Raw genomic sequence first — 17580 nt, 5'->3', positions numbered from 1 at the left:
GTGTGAAGATATGAGATGTGCAGCACCTGAAACTACAGATACTGGACGCCTGTGCTGGCATTTCTCCTGCGGTGTTGCTATCAGTGTGTGAAGAGTGGGAGAAGAGGGTTGCATTGACAATCCAACACAATGGGCAGCACATTGAACATTTTATAAGTGGTCAGAAACTTGTAAATAACTAATGAAAGAATAAAGTTACGTTGAAACCAAGCACACTATTGTTTTTCTTGTGACATTGCCAATAAGTTTGATGTGTCACATGGCCCTCTTCCTATTGAAAAAACAAAAGTTGTATCCAAGATGGCCGACTTCTAAATGGCCACCATGGTCACCACCCATCTTGAGGAGTTTGCCCCCTCACATATACTAATGTGCCACAAACAGGACTTTAATATCACCAACCATTCCCATTTTATTACGGTGTATCCATATAAACGGCCCACCCTGTAGTTTGCACCAGGAAAGCCTCTCCAGACTTCTTACTGGGCTGTTTTCTGGGGTCTGAAATCTCGTCAGTGGGGCCCAGTGCTTACTTATTAAACCTAGAAAAGCTCACACAAGTAAGATTTTTAAACACCTACTGTAGTAGGTGTTTAAAAAAGCACCCTGAAAAGCAAAAAAACAAACAAAAAAACAACAACATTCATATGAGGTACAGTATTATTTTCCAGTTTTTTGCAGTGGTGTAAAAGTAAGTGATTTAAAATAATACTACCAATTTTTAAATGGATTATAGGATGAATATGTGAATGAAAGTGTCTTTAACAGTCAAAAAAGAACTATGAGAGCATACTTGAAAAATGTGCTATATGGACATGGACAGAGCTGATGGATTCATTCTGCAATATTGTGAGTGCATGTGTGCACGTGTATATGTGAGACAATGAAAGTCCACTAGGTGTCTCAATGTGTTTGTATTATGATTGTGTCAGTTAAACGTGTTCTTTCCTCTCCTCTTCCTCTCAATATCCCCTTCTTGTGTCCCCCCTTACTTTGTTGAATTCTTATTACAGCCTCAATCCACTGTCCTTTTTGGTTAAAAATAATAATAATAATAATAATGAGGGAGATTAAGAGAAAGCATTGAAAAGACAAAACAGCAGGTGAGAGCCTGACAAGAAAGATTAAGAGAAAAAAACAGAGAAAAGCAACTAGAAAGAAAAGAAAGAGTAGAAAGACAGTGGGTCAAAGAGCGATACAGAGAAGATGAGGGCCAGAGAGAGAGAAAGATTGTGTTAGCGTGCTTGTATGGAGAGAGAGAGCAAGAGGCATGGAGTGGGAAAAGGAGGCAATGAGGGAGGAGGGGTTTAATCCTGCATGGATTATGGTATAAACTGGTGCTGGAGAGGAGGAAGAGAGATTCTGGAGAGAGAGGAAGTCCCACTATCCATCCGTGCATCCATTAGTCCATCTGTCTTACCCTCCATCCAGCAGCGTAGTCGTCTCCCCGTGCTTTTTGCTTTGCATTTTGGACCTGTTAAGACATGAGGTCAGCACAAGGGTCGGCAGAATAATTGGAAGTTGCAGCAGGGTTGGATTTGTTTTTGGAACCTGTGCATGTGCCTTACCTGGAAGAAACAAAATCACACTGCCCGATAATGGAAGTTGTGTGAAGACTGAAGTTTACTCCTATTTTTGTCGGATTGTGCTGATCCGAGAGAGCAAGCAAGAAAAACAGACATCAATAATGGGGGGGACAGAAATCAGATTAAGAGCCTTGGAGAGGGAGGCGTAGAAAAATGGAGATGCTCTATCGTGATCCCATGTGCACAGAAGTGACCTTTGACACTGGAGACAAAAGCTTTCTAGTTTCTTTTGTATGCCGGGACATCCAGCTCAGCTGACATCGAATCATCATCATTCACACTTGCTATGTTTCAACTTTCTTCCTTGACCTACATACTTTTTGGTTCTTTTGTGAGCTCTGAAAATATGGGTTTACTGAACTATTTTCTTAATTTTGTGTATTAATATTCCAGCTTTTAAATTGGGCATCAGATGGCATCTTTGTTTTCACTTGGAAAGAAGGTTTCACGTTGTTTCCACATGAGCCCAAAGTCAGTGTTAACTGTAAATGTTTTTAAGATGGCATATTTAACCTATAGTCACATGCCCATGCTTTTCTATTTTTTGCTATCCTTTCGGTTTGGACTTTCACAGATTCTCTAAATGTTACTATGGATCTTTACATATTTTAGCCTGCTTGGTGACAAAGCCAGCCTCTTTTTTCCCGTCTTGATGGGCTTAAGATTTGGACTATACATGACTGTCTTTCAGAAGGCTGTACACTGGACCTTGAGATTTTTTCTGAACAAATAATCTATCAGGCAAGTAGTCAAAAAGATCTTGAAAGCAAGTTCTTTGTTTTGCTCTTTAAGATGAGTTGGTGTTGTGCTACAAAGTGATGACCAATATTTTATAATGAAAAGAGTAATACATATGTGTCTGTGACCAAAATTCTGCCATAACTTACAGCACTTTACTTCAGTTTAATAAAGTTTAAATGCAGCTTTTAGTTCATCCCAAAAATCATATACATGCAATTGTTTTGTAGATAGAGACTGAGTATAACAGAACTTGGTGCCACTCACCTTATAGCACTTGAAGTGCCATTAAATGCATCTGGAAAACTCATCATTCATCACACATCAAACACAATACAACCCCAAAACGTTTTTTTTAGCATTGTTAGCATTTTCAAAGTTAATATTTACATCATGTCATGCCATCCATGTGCTGTCAGGAACATGCGGCTTCTTTCTGCATCGTGACATGGTGCAAAGGGGTAATTTGGTGCAAAGAAAATAGTCTGTACATTTTAGCAATAACTTCTAAACAAGCTCTTAAAATCAACTGTCTGCATCTGCTCAGGCCTAGCTAGCTAGCAACAAGGCAAATGTCCCTCCAGAGTTGGTAGATACCAAAATAGTGCTAAAAGAGAGAATTAAAGAGACTACTTTACCGGAAGCATGACTCAAGAGCAGCAGTGAGCAATTAATTTTCCCAAAGGGCCACATGAGGAATTGTGACTATTGTGGAGGGCTGCTCCAGTAAGATTATAACGAAAAATGAATACTGAGCCCTTTCAGGTGAACCCCCAAAGGAAGACACAAATCCCCTTGGAAGGGCATCCAATAACCAGTTTGCCAAATCAAACACACCTTCTGAGTACAGAATTGGTCCGGTCTCCTAAAACAGTCCCAGTTTCTCATGTGGCCCCTTGAGAAAATTAATTGAACCATTCCTGATCAAGACGTACATTAGTTTTACTGTGTTTGCAAGGTGATAACAGTTCAGTGATGTGCATGTGGTAGTTGGAATTTTTTGTATTATAGCTACAAGACTTTACAGAAGCAATAATACTCTGTGCTTTCGTGCAACTCCAACATACATGACTGGAATATAGTTCAATTAGCATGCACAAAAGAGTCAACAACCTAACTTGACAGAGAGTGATCTAGGTATAAATGATAAATGTTCATATAAAGATGTTATTACTGCCATAAACTAGCTAAGACACAGCCTGTAAGTGGTGCTGCAGAACCTGGCTGGCCTAATTCTGTTACTTTTAAATATTCCAAAGAAGGGAGGAAGTTAATGCTAATGGTCACCCTTTTTTCACAGTTAATGAGGTAGATGTCGGTTAGAGAAGGTGCATTGTGTACCACCCTGTATGTGTAGATCTGTGCCAAGACTTCAGGTTTCTCTCTCTGTGGGTTTGCTCTTTGACCTGAGCATTTCTAAATTCATGCTTTTTCACTGTTCTGATTTCCTCAATTTCTCTCCAGCATACGGCAGCTGCAGGGATGAACTGCTGGAGTCTGGGAAAAGCTAGGAATGCCATTAAATTAGACAGAAGTGGGCCATACAGCGGGAGGCTGATGATGCTGATGTGGATTATCCTCTCCAGTTCACTGTGCCTCATGACTGATGGTCAAATGAAGATCTCACCAGAAACGTAAGTAAAACTGCGCTAGAAAAATAGACAGTTGACTGGTGTCTGGTGTTTGCATAAAGCTGCATTTATTCTGAAATTAATTTCATTTTTGCATTGGTTTTTGTTTACATACCCATATCGTGACTGTACCTGAATCACAGTGGCACCCAGTGTGCTGCCATTCAGTGGCAAATATAGACACACAGCCTTTTTTTAAATCAGGTAATTTCTGTGTGCACACCCTGGCAGCTCTACGTGCAGTATGATCCTTCTTAAAGCCATATGTCAGATGGATGAGTCAATAGTGTTCCTTCTAGGTTGGCTGATTATTCTACATACATATGGACCATCTGGACACCTGTGGGGTACAGCGAACTGCCAAACTGTTCTCCTCTCTACAGCCACATTCAAATAATCTGACATATAAGTCTGACTAGAGATAAATTTTTATTTTTAAAAAATAAAAATTACAATTTTTTTTGTTAGAAAAGATTTTGTGTAGGAAAAGGCAGCATGGTGATCAAGTGGTTAGCGCTGTCAACACACAGCAGTTACCTAGAGCCATGTTGGCAAACACCAATGCTCTGCTTATACAGATTAATGGAGTCCTGCTATGTTTGCATTTAATCATATGTACATATCACAAGGCTTGTTATTTCTACTGTAAAACTGCTTTTCAAACATGTACAATGATTGCCTTCCCATGAGAGGGACCGGTTTATATTGCATAATGTGTTTTGCTTTCACACAGTGTTGACTTTGTAAGACTGTGTACCGGTCAGTTTATCTCAGGTGGATATTTCTTTTTGGGACAAAATGCTGTGTTTGTTTATTCTCCAAAAGCAAGACGAAGCTCTTTCGCCTTAACGGTTTTCAACCGCCTTGCTGACGAAAGACAAGAACAGATCAATACAGTCCTGTCAGTCTGCAGTAGCCTTGTTTATGTGTGAGTGTGTGAGCTGTGTGTTAGCAGAAGAATTTGTGTGCATGTGTGTGTGACTGTATATGTAAAAGTGATAAAAAATTAAATGGGTTGAGAGAGACTGAGAAGCACAGCACTTTGTTAGCATGGATGTTGTTAATGTTTGCATAACATACTTACATCTATCGACCAAAACCATAAAGCAATGTCTGCCTGTGCAGATTAGAGTTGTATTCAGTCCAGTGTATAAGATTTGTAGTTATACAGCTTAAAGAGTTTACTGTATGTGTTGTCAGCAGTCAGGCTGGTGACGGCAGATGAAGCTCTGGGGACACCAGAGTTCAACTGTCCAACATAGGTCACTAAGCCCCAAATGCCGCACTCTGCCTAGGGAAGAAATGGCAGCAGGTCCCTTATGGCTGTGAAAGTTAACAGTGTCACGACCGGAACATTTCAGGCCAAGAAGGTCAGATCTTTATCCTCTAAGGCTGCAACCCTAATGCCAGTAGGAAACATTGCACCTTTCTGTGAGCTGTTACTAAAAACACGTCTTTGCTCTGGAATAAACAGTATAAGTGTACACATAGATCTTTTTCTTCTTTGGGGATAAAATCAAGTTTATCTATTGAAAAATTAAGTAAGTAAAATACTTTAACTGTCCATTGAAGTTGTTTCTGCAACCTGTTCTTGATCTGACTGGTACAGATACTGGTTCGAAAATTACAGTATAGCCATTTTAATAAGTTTAATTTTAAAATAAATCATTAAAAATGCACAAATTTCCTAACCCAGTGACAGAGGAGATGATCTCCTGCTTCAATAATATCATAATATTGTTTTATGACACTGAAACCCAAAGTTCTTGATGCTGCCTTGAAACAGGAACAGGGATCGGCTAGATTATGATTAACCAGAATGGTAATACTAAACGAAATCTCTTGAAGAAGAATATTGACAGTACAGTAGACGGCTTGCACACTGTAGGCCCTCACATTTTAAAATGAACACGCTCAAATTTTGCAATGACAATATCAACAAGTCAACAAATGATAAGCCAGTTTTCAGTACCGATGCTGGCAAGACTGCCTGCAAACTAGCAGCGAGCTGACTGACTCCCCATAGGTTAAGCCATCTGTCACATCCTGTCTGCTCTCTAAACTCTATTACCTTACCTCATTGGCATTCACACTGAGGATTTGTAGAATTGCTGCATGTTAGTGAGCACAGAATAACCTCTTGACCCGGTACAATGTCTATTTTAAGTATCACCTTCAAATAATCTGCTTCACTCTGTCAGTAGTGAGTGTGCAGTAAGTGCTTAAATGTTTTGCTGTGTACATTTCTGGTCATTTCCAGTGTTTTATAATGGGTTTATTAATTTGAGCTAGTAGCTGTGTCTTTACCTATATAAGGGTATCTACCTTCCATTGATAATGTATTTTGTCTGTTCAGGGTGCAGCAGTGGGCCGTGTCATTTGGCAAAGAGATAACTGCTTTGTCCGCCAGGTACTCTGGAGCTAAACTTCTGCAGAAGGTAAGAGGCAGTTCATCTATGAAGTTACATTTTTATTAACTATCAGCCAGGTGGGTGAGCCATTAATATTTACATTGCATTCGTCAGTATGGTAACACAGCTCATGTAAGGAGTTCAATAGGGGGGAAAAGCAGCTTCTATATGAAATGGCTCCTAGCAAGGTTTTTGGATTATCTTTTTTTCAGTAACCAGGTCTAAAACTGCACAGTAAGTCAAATTACCAGGACCACATGGCAAGCTGAAAACAAGCAAGTTATTGAAATAGACAGAAATTCCCATTTGGAGTTGGTGGAGACCAAAAACAGAGCAAAAAGGAGAGAATTACATTAGTCGGCTGACTGGTTCAGAATTTCTGGAAGGGAACATTCCAAGCCAAGTGGCCACTTGGGTGGTCTCAGAATCTCATCTCTGCTTTTCAAGGATGGTGTGGTTCTGTTAGATTCATTGGGTGATGGCCTCCAACTGACTTTGGAACGGTTTCGCGGCCGAGTGTGAATCGGACAGAATGAGAATCAGCACCTCCAAATATAAGGCCATGGTCCTCAGCCGGAAAAAGTTGGAGTGCCCACTCTGGGTCAGGGACGAGTTCTTGCTCCAAGTGGATGACTTTAAGTATCTCAGGGTCTTGTTCACGAGTGATGGGAGAAGGGAGTGGGAGATCGACAGACGGATTGGTGCTGCGGCTAAAGAGAGAGCTGAGCATAAAAGCGAAGCTCTCAATTTACCTGTCGATCTATGTACTCACCCTCACCTATGGTCATGAGCTTTGGGGAGTGACCGAAAGAACGAGATTGCGGATACAAGTGGCAGAAATGGGCTTCCTCCGAAGGGTGGCTGACCTCACCCTTAGAGATAGAGTCAGAAGTTCGGCCATCCGGGAGGGGCTCAGAGTAGAGCCACTGGTCCTTCACATCGAAAGGAGTCAGTTGAGGTGGTTCGGGCATCTGACAAGGATGCCTCCTGGGTGAGGTTCTCTGGGCATGTCCCACCGGGAGGATGCCCTGGGGCAGACCCAGGACACGCTGGAGAGATTATATCTCTCGGCTGGCCTGGGAACGCCTTGGTGTTTCCCCGGACAAGGTGGATTAGGTGGCTGGGGAGGGGAGGTCTGGGCTTCTCTGCTTGGGCTACTGCCCCCACGACCTGGCCCCGGATAAGCGGAAGAAGATGGATGGATGGATGGAACATTCCTGCTTAGTGTTATGTATTTTCTTGCCCTTTTGAGCATGCCAAGTGAAGTGCCATTTGATTCCGTTATATTCAAAATAGGACAGAAATCTCTACAACAGGCTCACCAAAATGGGGCTATTCACATCAAAACAAGCAGGACTTGATTTTATTGGGGGTGAACTGTCCATTTAATATAAAATACATTTATAAATAGATGTTGTCAGATATCAACAAATTATTACTCATACAGTACATACTAGCCCAAGACATCATGCCCAATTACATGTTACAAGACATAGTATGCTTCACTAATTTCCCATTTCAGACAGGCAAATGATTATTTTTAGGCTATATTTAATGATGGTTATGGTATGGTATGGTTAACATGCCTTTATTAATGATTAGTCACGCAAAAGTATACAGAGCGGAACATACAGGGAAGGTTATTTGGGGCTGAGCTCTCCCTCTACCTGCACCTCTTACTGTATTACCAGCTACACAAATATTTAAAACTAAAGTTGGAACTGGAAGCTGGGAATGGACAAAGAAATCTTACAAAAAATACAACATTATGCTGCAAAACTGAAAGGGGCAGAGTGTGAATTCATCATTTCTCCCCCTTCTGTGCATTACATCAGCCAATAAGAACACGGCAGACTGACATACATTTGCTGTACAACATCTGCGCATGGCCTAGAGAGCAATCTGATGACACATTTAATTCAAATACAATTCAGGCATGCCTTTTAGTAATTAGCACGTGTGAGCTTGCACTGCATGCCACCCTGTAGTATCGCTAGCAGGTCCATTCACCATCTGCTATGCAGGCTCACAAAGTGTGTGTTAACAACGTTAACCAAACAAGCTGTACAAATAACCAATCCTTACTGATTTAGCTGTTATAAACAGTTTTCTACACTGTCCAACCTCACAGCTTGTAAGATATCAACCTGATCAAAAACAGAAAGCATTGTGGTGCTTGTAAGTGCTTCAGTTATCGCACGAGCAACACTTGCTGTAGTAACTGTATCCATAACAGCCCTATTAATTTGCTGTATCTTTCCTATCTGCAAAATGTATTTTTATTCAGCCAGTGGTGTGTAATAACAGCCAGCGCTTTAGTCGTATCCTTGCACCAAGGAGCCATAAATCATCCACCTCTGCCTAATCGATAGGCTTCTTGTTATAAGTGGAACACTTAGTGATTCTGTCTTCTTGCCTGAGTAAACTGGGTAGGATATTGAGTGTTTGGGGTTCTGTTTGACAGTCATAAACATGTTGGAGCTACAAAGAGCGCTTTTTTCCCCAAACAAACCTGCAAAAGATCCGTATATTGTGAGTTTTTCTCATTTTACATCTGTTATTTATCCATATGAGTATCTAACTTATCTTAGTTATTAGATGGATGTTGCACTGTTGCATGGGACACATGGCTTATCGAATCTATTTCCTGAGCAAATTTGATAATAATTGTAATATATTGTAATTAATGGTAATCATCTTTATAAAGGCAACAGAAAAATACAAAACAAACAAGATGGGTAAATGTCATTACATTATTTTTAGTGCAGGAAATTAACCTTTCAGTCCTCATGCAGTAACAGTATGGGATCCCTTAAATTGCATTTATCCAGCTGCTGTGATTCTACTGTGAACAAATACTCTGAGTATTATTTGGCCGACTGGTTGTTGGACTAGAAAAAAAAGAAAACATAAATATGTTTAAAAATGTATTCTGTTTTTTGGTGATCATTTTGAATGCCACTGCTATAATATGTCAGGATTAAGACTCGTTTTTATGTCTGCCTATTATACATCTGAATTATAAATTTTTGAAAACATTACCATCACTTTGTACAAAATAGTGAGGGGTGGAGGGAGAGGATGAAGTCAGGACACCTGTAAATGCCTGGTGTGAAGGTTTGTGTATCAGGATTGTTGCCTGTACAGTTGATCTCTGTTTTCAGAGGGGACTGTTTGGTTTCGTGTGTTGTTGAGAATGTAGAAATCGTTTATAATTGTGTTTTGTTGTCTTAAAACAGTCTTGCAAAGGCTGGCACAGTGTTGTATATTTTTTTAAAACAAATCTTTCTTTTTAAATTGAATTGTGTGTGTGTGTTTTAAAGAAATACAAGGATATTGAAGGTACAGTGAAGATAGAGGAGGTGAATGGAGACGAACTGGTGAAAAGGTTTGCGGAAGAAATGGAAGAGATGCTTGGGAGGAAGATGAAAGCTGTTAAGGTAATAATTATGCATGCAGAGTAAAAAAAAACCTTTAATGCCAATCAAATGGGCAATCATCAAATCAAACACTGATACATGGTAAACTAGTGTGGGTTTGTGTAATGCTGCACTTTGCTAATTAAAAAAGAAAAAGAAAATCTGTAATGCTTTGCCTTTTATCACAGAGATTAGCAGAAGCAGCAGAGGATGCAGATCTGGACCATGAGTACAATGAAACACTCGAGGTAAGGGTGACATATCTGCTTATAAGTTTTTCATTTGTCAGCTTATACAGGATAAGAGTCCCATTGCTAGTAGAAAGCTCAGACACTGTATGTAAAAATGTATGTCCACACCATGAGACCTATTGCTTTGTAACTCAAATTTTGCCATTTTTGTTGTTTGTTAGTTTTTTTTTAATGAATTGAATATGTGATTTGGATAAAAGGGCAGTGTGAGCAACTTGCGAGCTAATGCTAATGCTGGCTGAGTAGCTAGCTTGGTTAGGCCTTAGTTACCCTGGCATCGAGACTGGCTGGTGAGTCCCTGGCAACACTCTAGGAAAAATATATATTCTCCAGTTCATTGTCCAATGGTTGGCTAAGTGAAATTGTTTTCAAAGAGGTATAGGGAACTACACTAAAACCCTCCTTTTGATTGCTTTGGGCAGTAGATTGCTACAGTTGCCCAAAGTTTGCAAGGAAGAAAGTGACTCAACAATTAGTCACTGAGCAGTTGTGAAGCTGTGAAAGTTTTGACCCAAGCCGCAAACAGAGACAGATTACCTTAAAAAGTTTTGCCTCTTGAAACAACTGAAGGCAAAGCTTTTACTTTGAAGGCAAACATTCTTCATTTCCATTTGCGTTGCAGTTTTTTGCCAAGTTTCACTACTGCTCTGTGTTTAGCTGCTGAGTGTCAGAAGACAAGTTGGGGGTTTTCATGCAAACCATTGGTAATTGCAACAATCTGCTAGTGACCAAAGCAATCACAAGAAGGTATCACAGATTTCACAGTGATAGCCAGCAACCTCCAGTAACCGCACACAAAACAGTTAAGATTTAAACGTTTTTTTCTCTACCTTATATTTCACTGTGAGAACAAATAGGATGCTAAATTAGGCTAGCAAAAAACAAGCTCAGAAGCACATTTTACCAGAGAAATCAAATGCCCAACTCCTCGCCACCAAACGGCAAACACAAAGCGGCCCCACACTTGTCACTCAAAACCTCTGCACACCTGATAATGCATGACCATAAACCCAAATATAATTTGGCAGTGTTTTAATCACCAGTACAGTAGCTGCAAAAAGAGAAATGACCTGACGTCAGGCATTTTAATATAGGACTCTTTGTTAACTAACCACAAACTGTATATTAAAGATGGATAGCTACTGTGAAGCCTCAAGAGTGGAGCGAGCTTCAATTTGTCTTTTAATGATCCAGTTTGTGAGCTGATTTTCAGCCCTTTTGAAAAAAAAAAATCCACAGACTTATAACTGAATTATAACCAACTGTTTGTTCTTATTGGTTACTCATGTTAGTATATATGTACAGCCACCAACTGTCACTTTTTTCTGTAGTTTGACTATTATAACTCCATGTTGATCAACACTGTGGATGAGGATGGGAATCCAGTCCCACTGGGTGGAGAATTCACTTTGGAGGAAAACGAACATTTTAATAAACTGCCAGTCAACATACAGCAAAGTAACATACAAGTTCCCACAAATGTCTACAACAGAGGTAACACAACCATAAAGCCTTAAATATAATTGCAAATGCTGCATAATACACCAGATTGGCAGTAGAATATATTACCTCTCTCTGTTTTGTAGATCCTGATATTCTCAATGGAGTCTACATGTCTGAGGCTCTGAATGATGTTTTCGCTGATAACTTCCAGGAGGATCCAACTCTCACCTGGCAGTACTTTGGCAGTTCTACGGGCTTTTTCAGGCTATATCCAGGTACGTCTGAGTCACCTACACTTGGGCCAGCAAATGTGCGTCCCAGAATTGTAGCACAGTGTGTTAATTGATGGTACCCTTGGCTGCACTTTTCTCCTGTGATGATGCAGTGTTAAAACAACATGAACAGCACTGTAGCTAAACATTCAGCTACATAAGCCAAACAGTGTACTGTACTTACACAGCAACTGACAGCGCAAGAAACAGTCAAACATGATGAGTCAGTCTCGGTGAGAGTCTGGCTGCTAATAAATTCTCTGTGTACATGTCTATCTGAGTGCGTGCGTGTGTGTTTGTGAGAGAGAGCAAGGGTAATTAACAGAAGATATGTGACAGCTTGTTTTACTCACCCTCTGCGTCACCCATCACAGCCTTGTTTGACAGTTTGTCATCACACAATGCTACCACAGCATTCATTTTGACATCAGTTGTTCATCCGTCCAACCAAAAAATCGTCCAAGCAGGAGTTTGTCCTCTGACCATCATCTGCACTCTCTCTGTTTTCTTTCAGGCATCCAGTGGACTCCAGATGAAAACGGTGTCGTCACATTTGATTGCAGAAACAGAAACTGGTATGGCGATACTGCCCTGTCCTTCCCCATTGATGCCTTTTGATTATCTTTAGCCCTCTCAAAATGAAGCTCCAAACCCCACTTACAGATCTGATCACTCCCAGTCAACAGTTACTATGCACCATTAGGCAGTCTAGTATGGTTCACCCACACTTTCTAGGTGTATTTGACTGTCTCAAGAATTCTTATCATCAGAATGGGAAAGAAGGATGATTCAAGTGTCTCTGAATTTGATATGGTTGTTGATACTAGATGAGGTGTTGAGTGTTTGGGAAATGGAGCAAGAATTATCAAGTGAATGGCAGAGGTTAGAAGAGAATGGCCAGACTGCTTTGAGCTGAGAGGAAGGCAAGAGTAACTCAAATAACCACTTGTTGTAATCAAGGTATGCAGAAGAGCATCTCTGAAGACACAACCCATTGAACCTTGAAACAGATGAGCACATCGGGTGCCACGCTTGTCAGCTAAGAACAGGAAACTAAAAAGTATTTATTAGTTAAAGGGGATTTGCACCATGAATGTGCAGACAACAAATCTGTAACAACTATGTGATGCCATCATGTCAATATGGAGCAAAATCTCTGAGGAATATTTCCTGGATCTTGTTGAATCTATACCACAAAATTAAGGAAGTTCTGAAAAAGGCGGTCTAACTTTGTGCCAGTGATGTGTGACTAATGAAGTGCGGTGAGTGTACACGACAGTGCAATATGCACTGTTGCACTGAAGTAGTTAACTAGAATTCAGCCATCATTAATTTAGTGTTTATGCTTATTTCCCTGCTGCTGAAACATGTGACATTTTATTTGCTGTAAAGAGATCTATCACAAAGACAAAGGACTGTTTAGATTGTGGGAACTCTGTCTGGTTTCCAGACATAAATACAGTTGTCCTGGGAAGCAGAGATCAAGGAAACAGACAGAGTAAATCTGGAAAGTTGCCAATCACACCTGCTGCTCGAGGGGAAATCTCATTTATGTTAATTAGCTTGGAAAAATCGGGGGATGGTAATAAAGAGATGAAGGGACTGAACAGACGGACAGAGGAACATATAAAAGGATAAACACTGTCTGCTCCTCCTAGCTGCTGGACTAGCAGTACATAACACCCAATCTGGTCATACTTGGTGTTAAATGTAGGTTGTAGTGCATCTTATACCTACTTCTTCTTTCTCTCTATGTCCTTTTAGGTATATACAAGCAGCCACATCTCCTAAAGATGTAGTAATCGTCGTGGATGTCAGTGGCAGCATGAAGGGACTCAGACTGACAATAGCCAAGCACACCATTAATACAATCCTGGACACCCTGGGAGAAAATGACTTTGTTAACATCATAGCTGTAAGTATATGCGCAAACAGTCATACAAAAGACAAATGCAATGAGCATTTGTCTAAGTCTGGATGAGCGTGACATAGAGATTAAAGCCCAAACACACAAATGCACTGGAACTAATGCACAGGTCAACATGGAGGTACATATGCACACACACATGCAAACAGATCCAAATTTAAAATTTGGTTCATGCCAGGCTCAAATTTTCAGTAACATGAAAGCTTCTAAATTTGTTTTCTTTTTAGGTTTTTGGGGGGGATTTTGGCTGTGTGTAACCCTACAACTACAAATCTGTGTAATAAGCATGGTTTATCCTGGTATTACTGCGTGTGTAATCATACGCCTCCTGCAAATCCCCTGCTTTTAAGCTGTATTTTTACCAGAATTTAAAGCTACACGCCTTTCAGCCGAGTGACCGTGCAGCAAAACAATACAAAACAAAAAAAACAGTACTTCTTCATATCTAAACTCTGTAGTTTAAAAAATGGTTTAGTTAATTATTTTTATGAGGTCTATTCAAAATGAAACTTAGCTTTGACTTTGATAGAACTGATCTTGAACACATTAAAATCATACTCCATATTAGTCCAACAACTTCAATATTGTTACATTATGAACAGTCAATATTTAAAGATGGTTGGTTGGAGAGATTAAGTGTAATCTAATTACTTTGTGACGTTCAGGGTGATTGACTGCAGGTCGTAAAACTGCACTAACAACTGTTTGTCCCCTGCTGCAAATGTTAATCATGTTGACTCTTCATTAGCTGCTCAGTCGCCATATTGGTTTATGTGAATTGGTTTCTGTCTCCAGTACAGTGACTATGTTCGGTACGTGGAGCCCTGCTTCCGGGGCACGCTAGTACAGGCTGATCTGGATAACCGAGAGGTAAGACACACAAGCAACTCTTGACAAATGGCACATGCGTTCATGCTCATGGCTGATTAAGTGAATTAACCTCTTGGAACTTAATAATTCCAAGTTATCTTGCTAATACCCTGAAGACAAAGCTTATGCCGTAATCACATCACAGTTAAAGCAACCTGCCCTTTAAAGGATTTAACCAGTAAAACCCTAGAGAGCATATGTGACTTCGGACTCTGCTAACATATTAACAATATCAATATTCTTCCCAATTTCCCTTCTTTTCTCCTCTCTTGAATTATTTCCATGTCTAACACCAATAATGTCATTGTTTTATTTTTCTTCTCATCCCTTTGTCCTCCCTTTTTTTTTCTAACTTCCCAACACCTGCTCAGTCTGCTCAGTCTCAGTGTGTGTGTGTGTTTATTTGTTGTAAGTATGCCCTACTTTCACTCCCCTCCACATCATGGCAGTTTGGGTGAGGTCGCCGGCTGCTGACAATTTTAAGTTGGTCACATGACCTGTCAGCAAGGGATCTGATTGGGTGAATACATAGGATATTCTGTAGCAGAATGGGCTTACAGATGTTGGCTGACACACTTGCACAAGAGGGAACGCACATGTAGAGGAAGACAATCATCAGTTTTGCAGTTGTTATACAAGAGTTCCAATATTCCTACATAACCATTCACTTTTAGTCCTACTGAAAGTCACACTGGGTCACTTTTTCAGTCTTGTTCAGCTTTCATTACTGGGAAGATTACTTAACACAAACCTGCAAGCCAACCATGTTAAAGATGCAGTACACAACATGCCCCAGAGACACAGTACAAATGCACATAAGCAAACAGTCTCATTTGTCAGAATAGCACAGAGCAGATATGTGGGATTAAATGCAATTTGCAATATTTTTGTTTTGTTAATAATACTTCACAACAATAACAGTTATTTCGAGCATGTTTCCAATCCAATCCAAACCAATTTTATTTATAAAGCACTTTAAAATATCCAGTACAGGACCAAAGTGCTGTACAGAAAATAAGTTAAAAACAATAGAATAAAATAAATAAATAAAACACATAATACATAAAAATTAGAACAGCCCTATATTAGCAAAACAAGATAAAACAGCATAGAATCAACTAAAAACAACTAAAATAAAAACTAAAAAAAAAATAAAAACCAATATCTCACATGGTGTCAAAGGCCAGGGTAAAGAGGTGATTTAAAAACAGGTAGAGAAGAAGCCTGTCTGATCTCTAAAAGGAGATCGTTCCACAGTTTTGAGTCACTTTTTTGACTAAATGTCTATATTTAAATATAATTTACAGCACATAAAATCAGTTTCACTACGCTTGCAATTATTCTTATTGTTCTAATTATTTACTATTCACATGCACAGACACAAGAGCTCCTCTTACGTGCTATTAATAGCTGCAGCCGTGTGCAGTGGTCGTGCATGTAGATGTTTGATCTGGGGTTGTATGTGGCTTTGCCAATGCTTTGCATTTCAACCCTCTCTTGCACAGAGACAATAGCAGTTAGCAGCAGTTTTTGTTCATACTAAAAGTATTCTGTTCAAATACTTTTAGTATTTGACACCAAAGAAAACACATTTCCTTTTCAGTTTTGTCATGGTGTTTCACATTAAAATTTCACTTCTTCTTAAAACCACATTTTCATATACAAGTGACTAGTTAGAGAAGTGTTTATATCCATCCTTGTGCTATGCAAGATGCAACATTTTACAGGGTTTGTCTTTTATAAAAGAAGTTCATGCACACTTACAGCTTTCTAAAACTGAGTAAAACCCTTTTACATGGTCATTCCTCCTCCTCATATGTGCATGTGAATCTGTCTTTGTTTGTGTGTTGATTAATCTTGATTACCTTCTGGTGTTGCAGTAGCTTTGGTGTTAGTGGTCAGTGTGCCAGGAAGCCGGGGATAATCTCTCTACTGCGCTCTCTTCTCTATGTCTCCCTCGCTCTCTTTTTTCTGTTGTGACTAATTCGGCTGCGTTTGCCCAAAGGGAAGCGCATTGGCTCACTGACAGTGTCTGTGTGTTTACTTTTCTGGGTCTCGCTCCAGCATTTCAAGCTTTTGGTGGAACAGCTTCATGTGAAAGGAGAGGGCAAAGTAAAAAAAGCAATGAAGGAGTCTTTCAGGATTCTCAATGAGGTTTGTCTTTCCTTGCCACAATCATAGCAACTGCTACACCTTGGCCGTAATAATAGCGAAGCAAAGTTATTTAGGAATTCCTACCTCCACAATACACAGAGCTTGAGTGCAGATTTTTAAAACTGATTAAACTGGATGTGCATATTTATGTGTTTAGGCTACTGCACTGGGGCAGGGCAGCCTGTGTAACCAGGCAATCATGCTGATAACAGACGGAGCCATGGAGGACTTCCAAGATGTTTTTCAAGAGTTTAACTGGCCGGAACGACGGGTATTATAAAGACCAGCACAGACAAATATCATCCTTTAAAAGCTGTAGTAGCTGAGTATTAAATTAGCGTGGCTTATCACGCTGTATTACATATAGCACTTGACTTTCTCTCCAGGTTCGAGTGTTCACCTATCTGATTGGACGGGAGATGACGTTTGCTGAAAATGTCAAATGGATTGCCTGCAACAACAAGGGTAAAGCCCAGTGTCTTTAAATTTGATGGCTTTGTTTGTGTTGTCACATTTGTTTGTACTGACAAATCCTTCATAATCATTACAGGAAGACAGCAACAGTAATAAATTGAAGATTAAAGAATATTTTTTTGTAAAAAAGAATAATTTTCTGAATCTTACGAAACCCCTGGTGCTCCCAAAAGAGGTGTGCTGGCCCTGTGGTGATTCCAGGTGGCACTATGAGGAACTAAGTATCAGGTGCTGCCCTCTTGTGAATTACAAGGCATCATGCAGCAGCTTAGGAAATAATCACATTAGCTCCTTCTAGCATATTAAAATCCATGGCTAAATAACTGATAATCAGTACAGATACACTGCAAACATATCCCTGGCCAAAAATGTCATAACTGTGTCTCTATAACAGGTGCAATCCA

The 17580-nt window shown here is 39.9% G+C and overlaps 1 protein-coding gene across 2 annotated transcripts in view; it reads left to right on the top strand.

Moving 5' to 3' along the window:
- Nucleotides 1-17580, top strand: part of cacna2d4a (calcium channel, voltage-dependent, alpha 2/delta subunit 4a) — a 105086-nt gene that overhangs the window by 4165 nt on the left and 83341 nt on the right. The window contains exons 1-13 of one of the 2 annotated variants that reach the window (XM_040035296.1): nucleotides 1309-2327; nucleotides 3789-3958; nucleotides 6312-6393; nucleotides 9690-9806; nucleotides 9974-10033; nucleotides 11368-11530; nucleotides 11623-11754; nucleotides 12266-12326; nucleotides 13516-13666; nucleotides 14474-14548; nucleotides 16613-16702; nucleotides 16860-16973; nucleotides 17089-17167. In XM_040035296.1, coding sequence (XP_039891230.1) covers nucleotides 3807-3958; nucleotides 6312-6393; nucleotides 9690-9806; nucleotides 9974-10033; nucleotides 11368-11530; nucleotides 11623-11754; nucleotides 12266-12326; nucleotides 13516-13666; nucleotides 14474-14548; nucleotides 16613-16702; nucleotides 16860-16973; nucleotides 17089-17167 — 1276 coding nt within the window. In that variant the 5' untranslated portion in view covers nucleotides 1309-2327; nucleotides 3789-3806. Of the gene's footprint in view, nucleotides 1-1308; nucleotides 2328-3788; nucleotides 3959-6311; nucleotides 6394-9689; nucleotides 9807-9973; nucleotides 10034-11367; nucleotides 11531-11622; nucleotides 11755-12265; nucleotides 12327-13515; nucleotides 13667-14473; nucleotides 14549-16612; nucleotides 16703-16859; nucleotides 16974-17088; nucleotides 17168-17580 lie in introns of those variants that run through there. The other variant, XM_040035297.1, reaches the window with a different exon arrangement.

The sequence above is a fragment of the Simochromis diagramma genome, unplaced genomic scaffold (genome assembly GCF_900408965.1).
Source record: "Simochromis diagramma unplaced genomic scaffold, fSimDia1.1 OVJJ01000816.1, whole genome shotgun sequence".
Taxonomy (NCBI): Eukaryota; Metazoa; Chordata; class Actinopteri; order Cichliformes; family Cichlidae; genus Simochromis; species Simochromis diagramma.
Note: the sequence above shows the minus strand (reverse complement) of the source record. Positions and strands in the feature narration are given on the sequence as shown.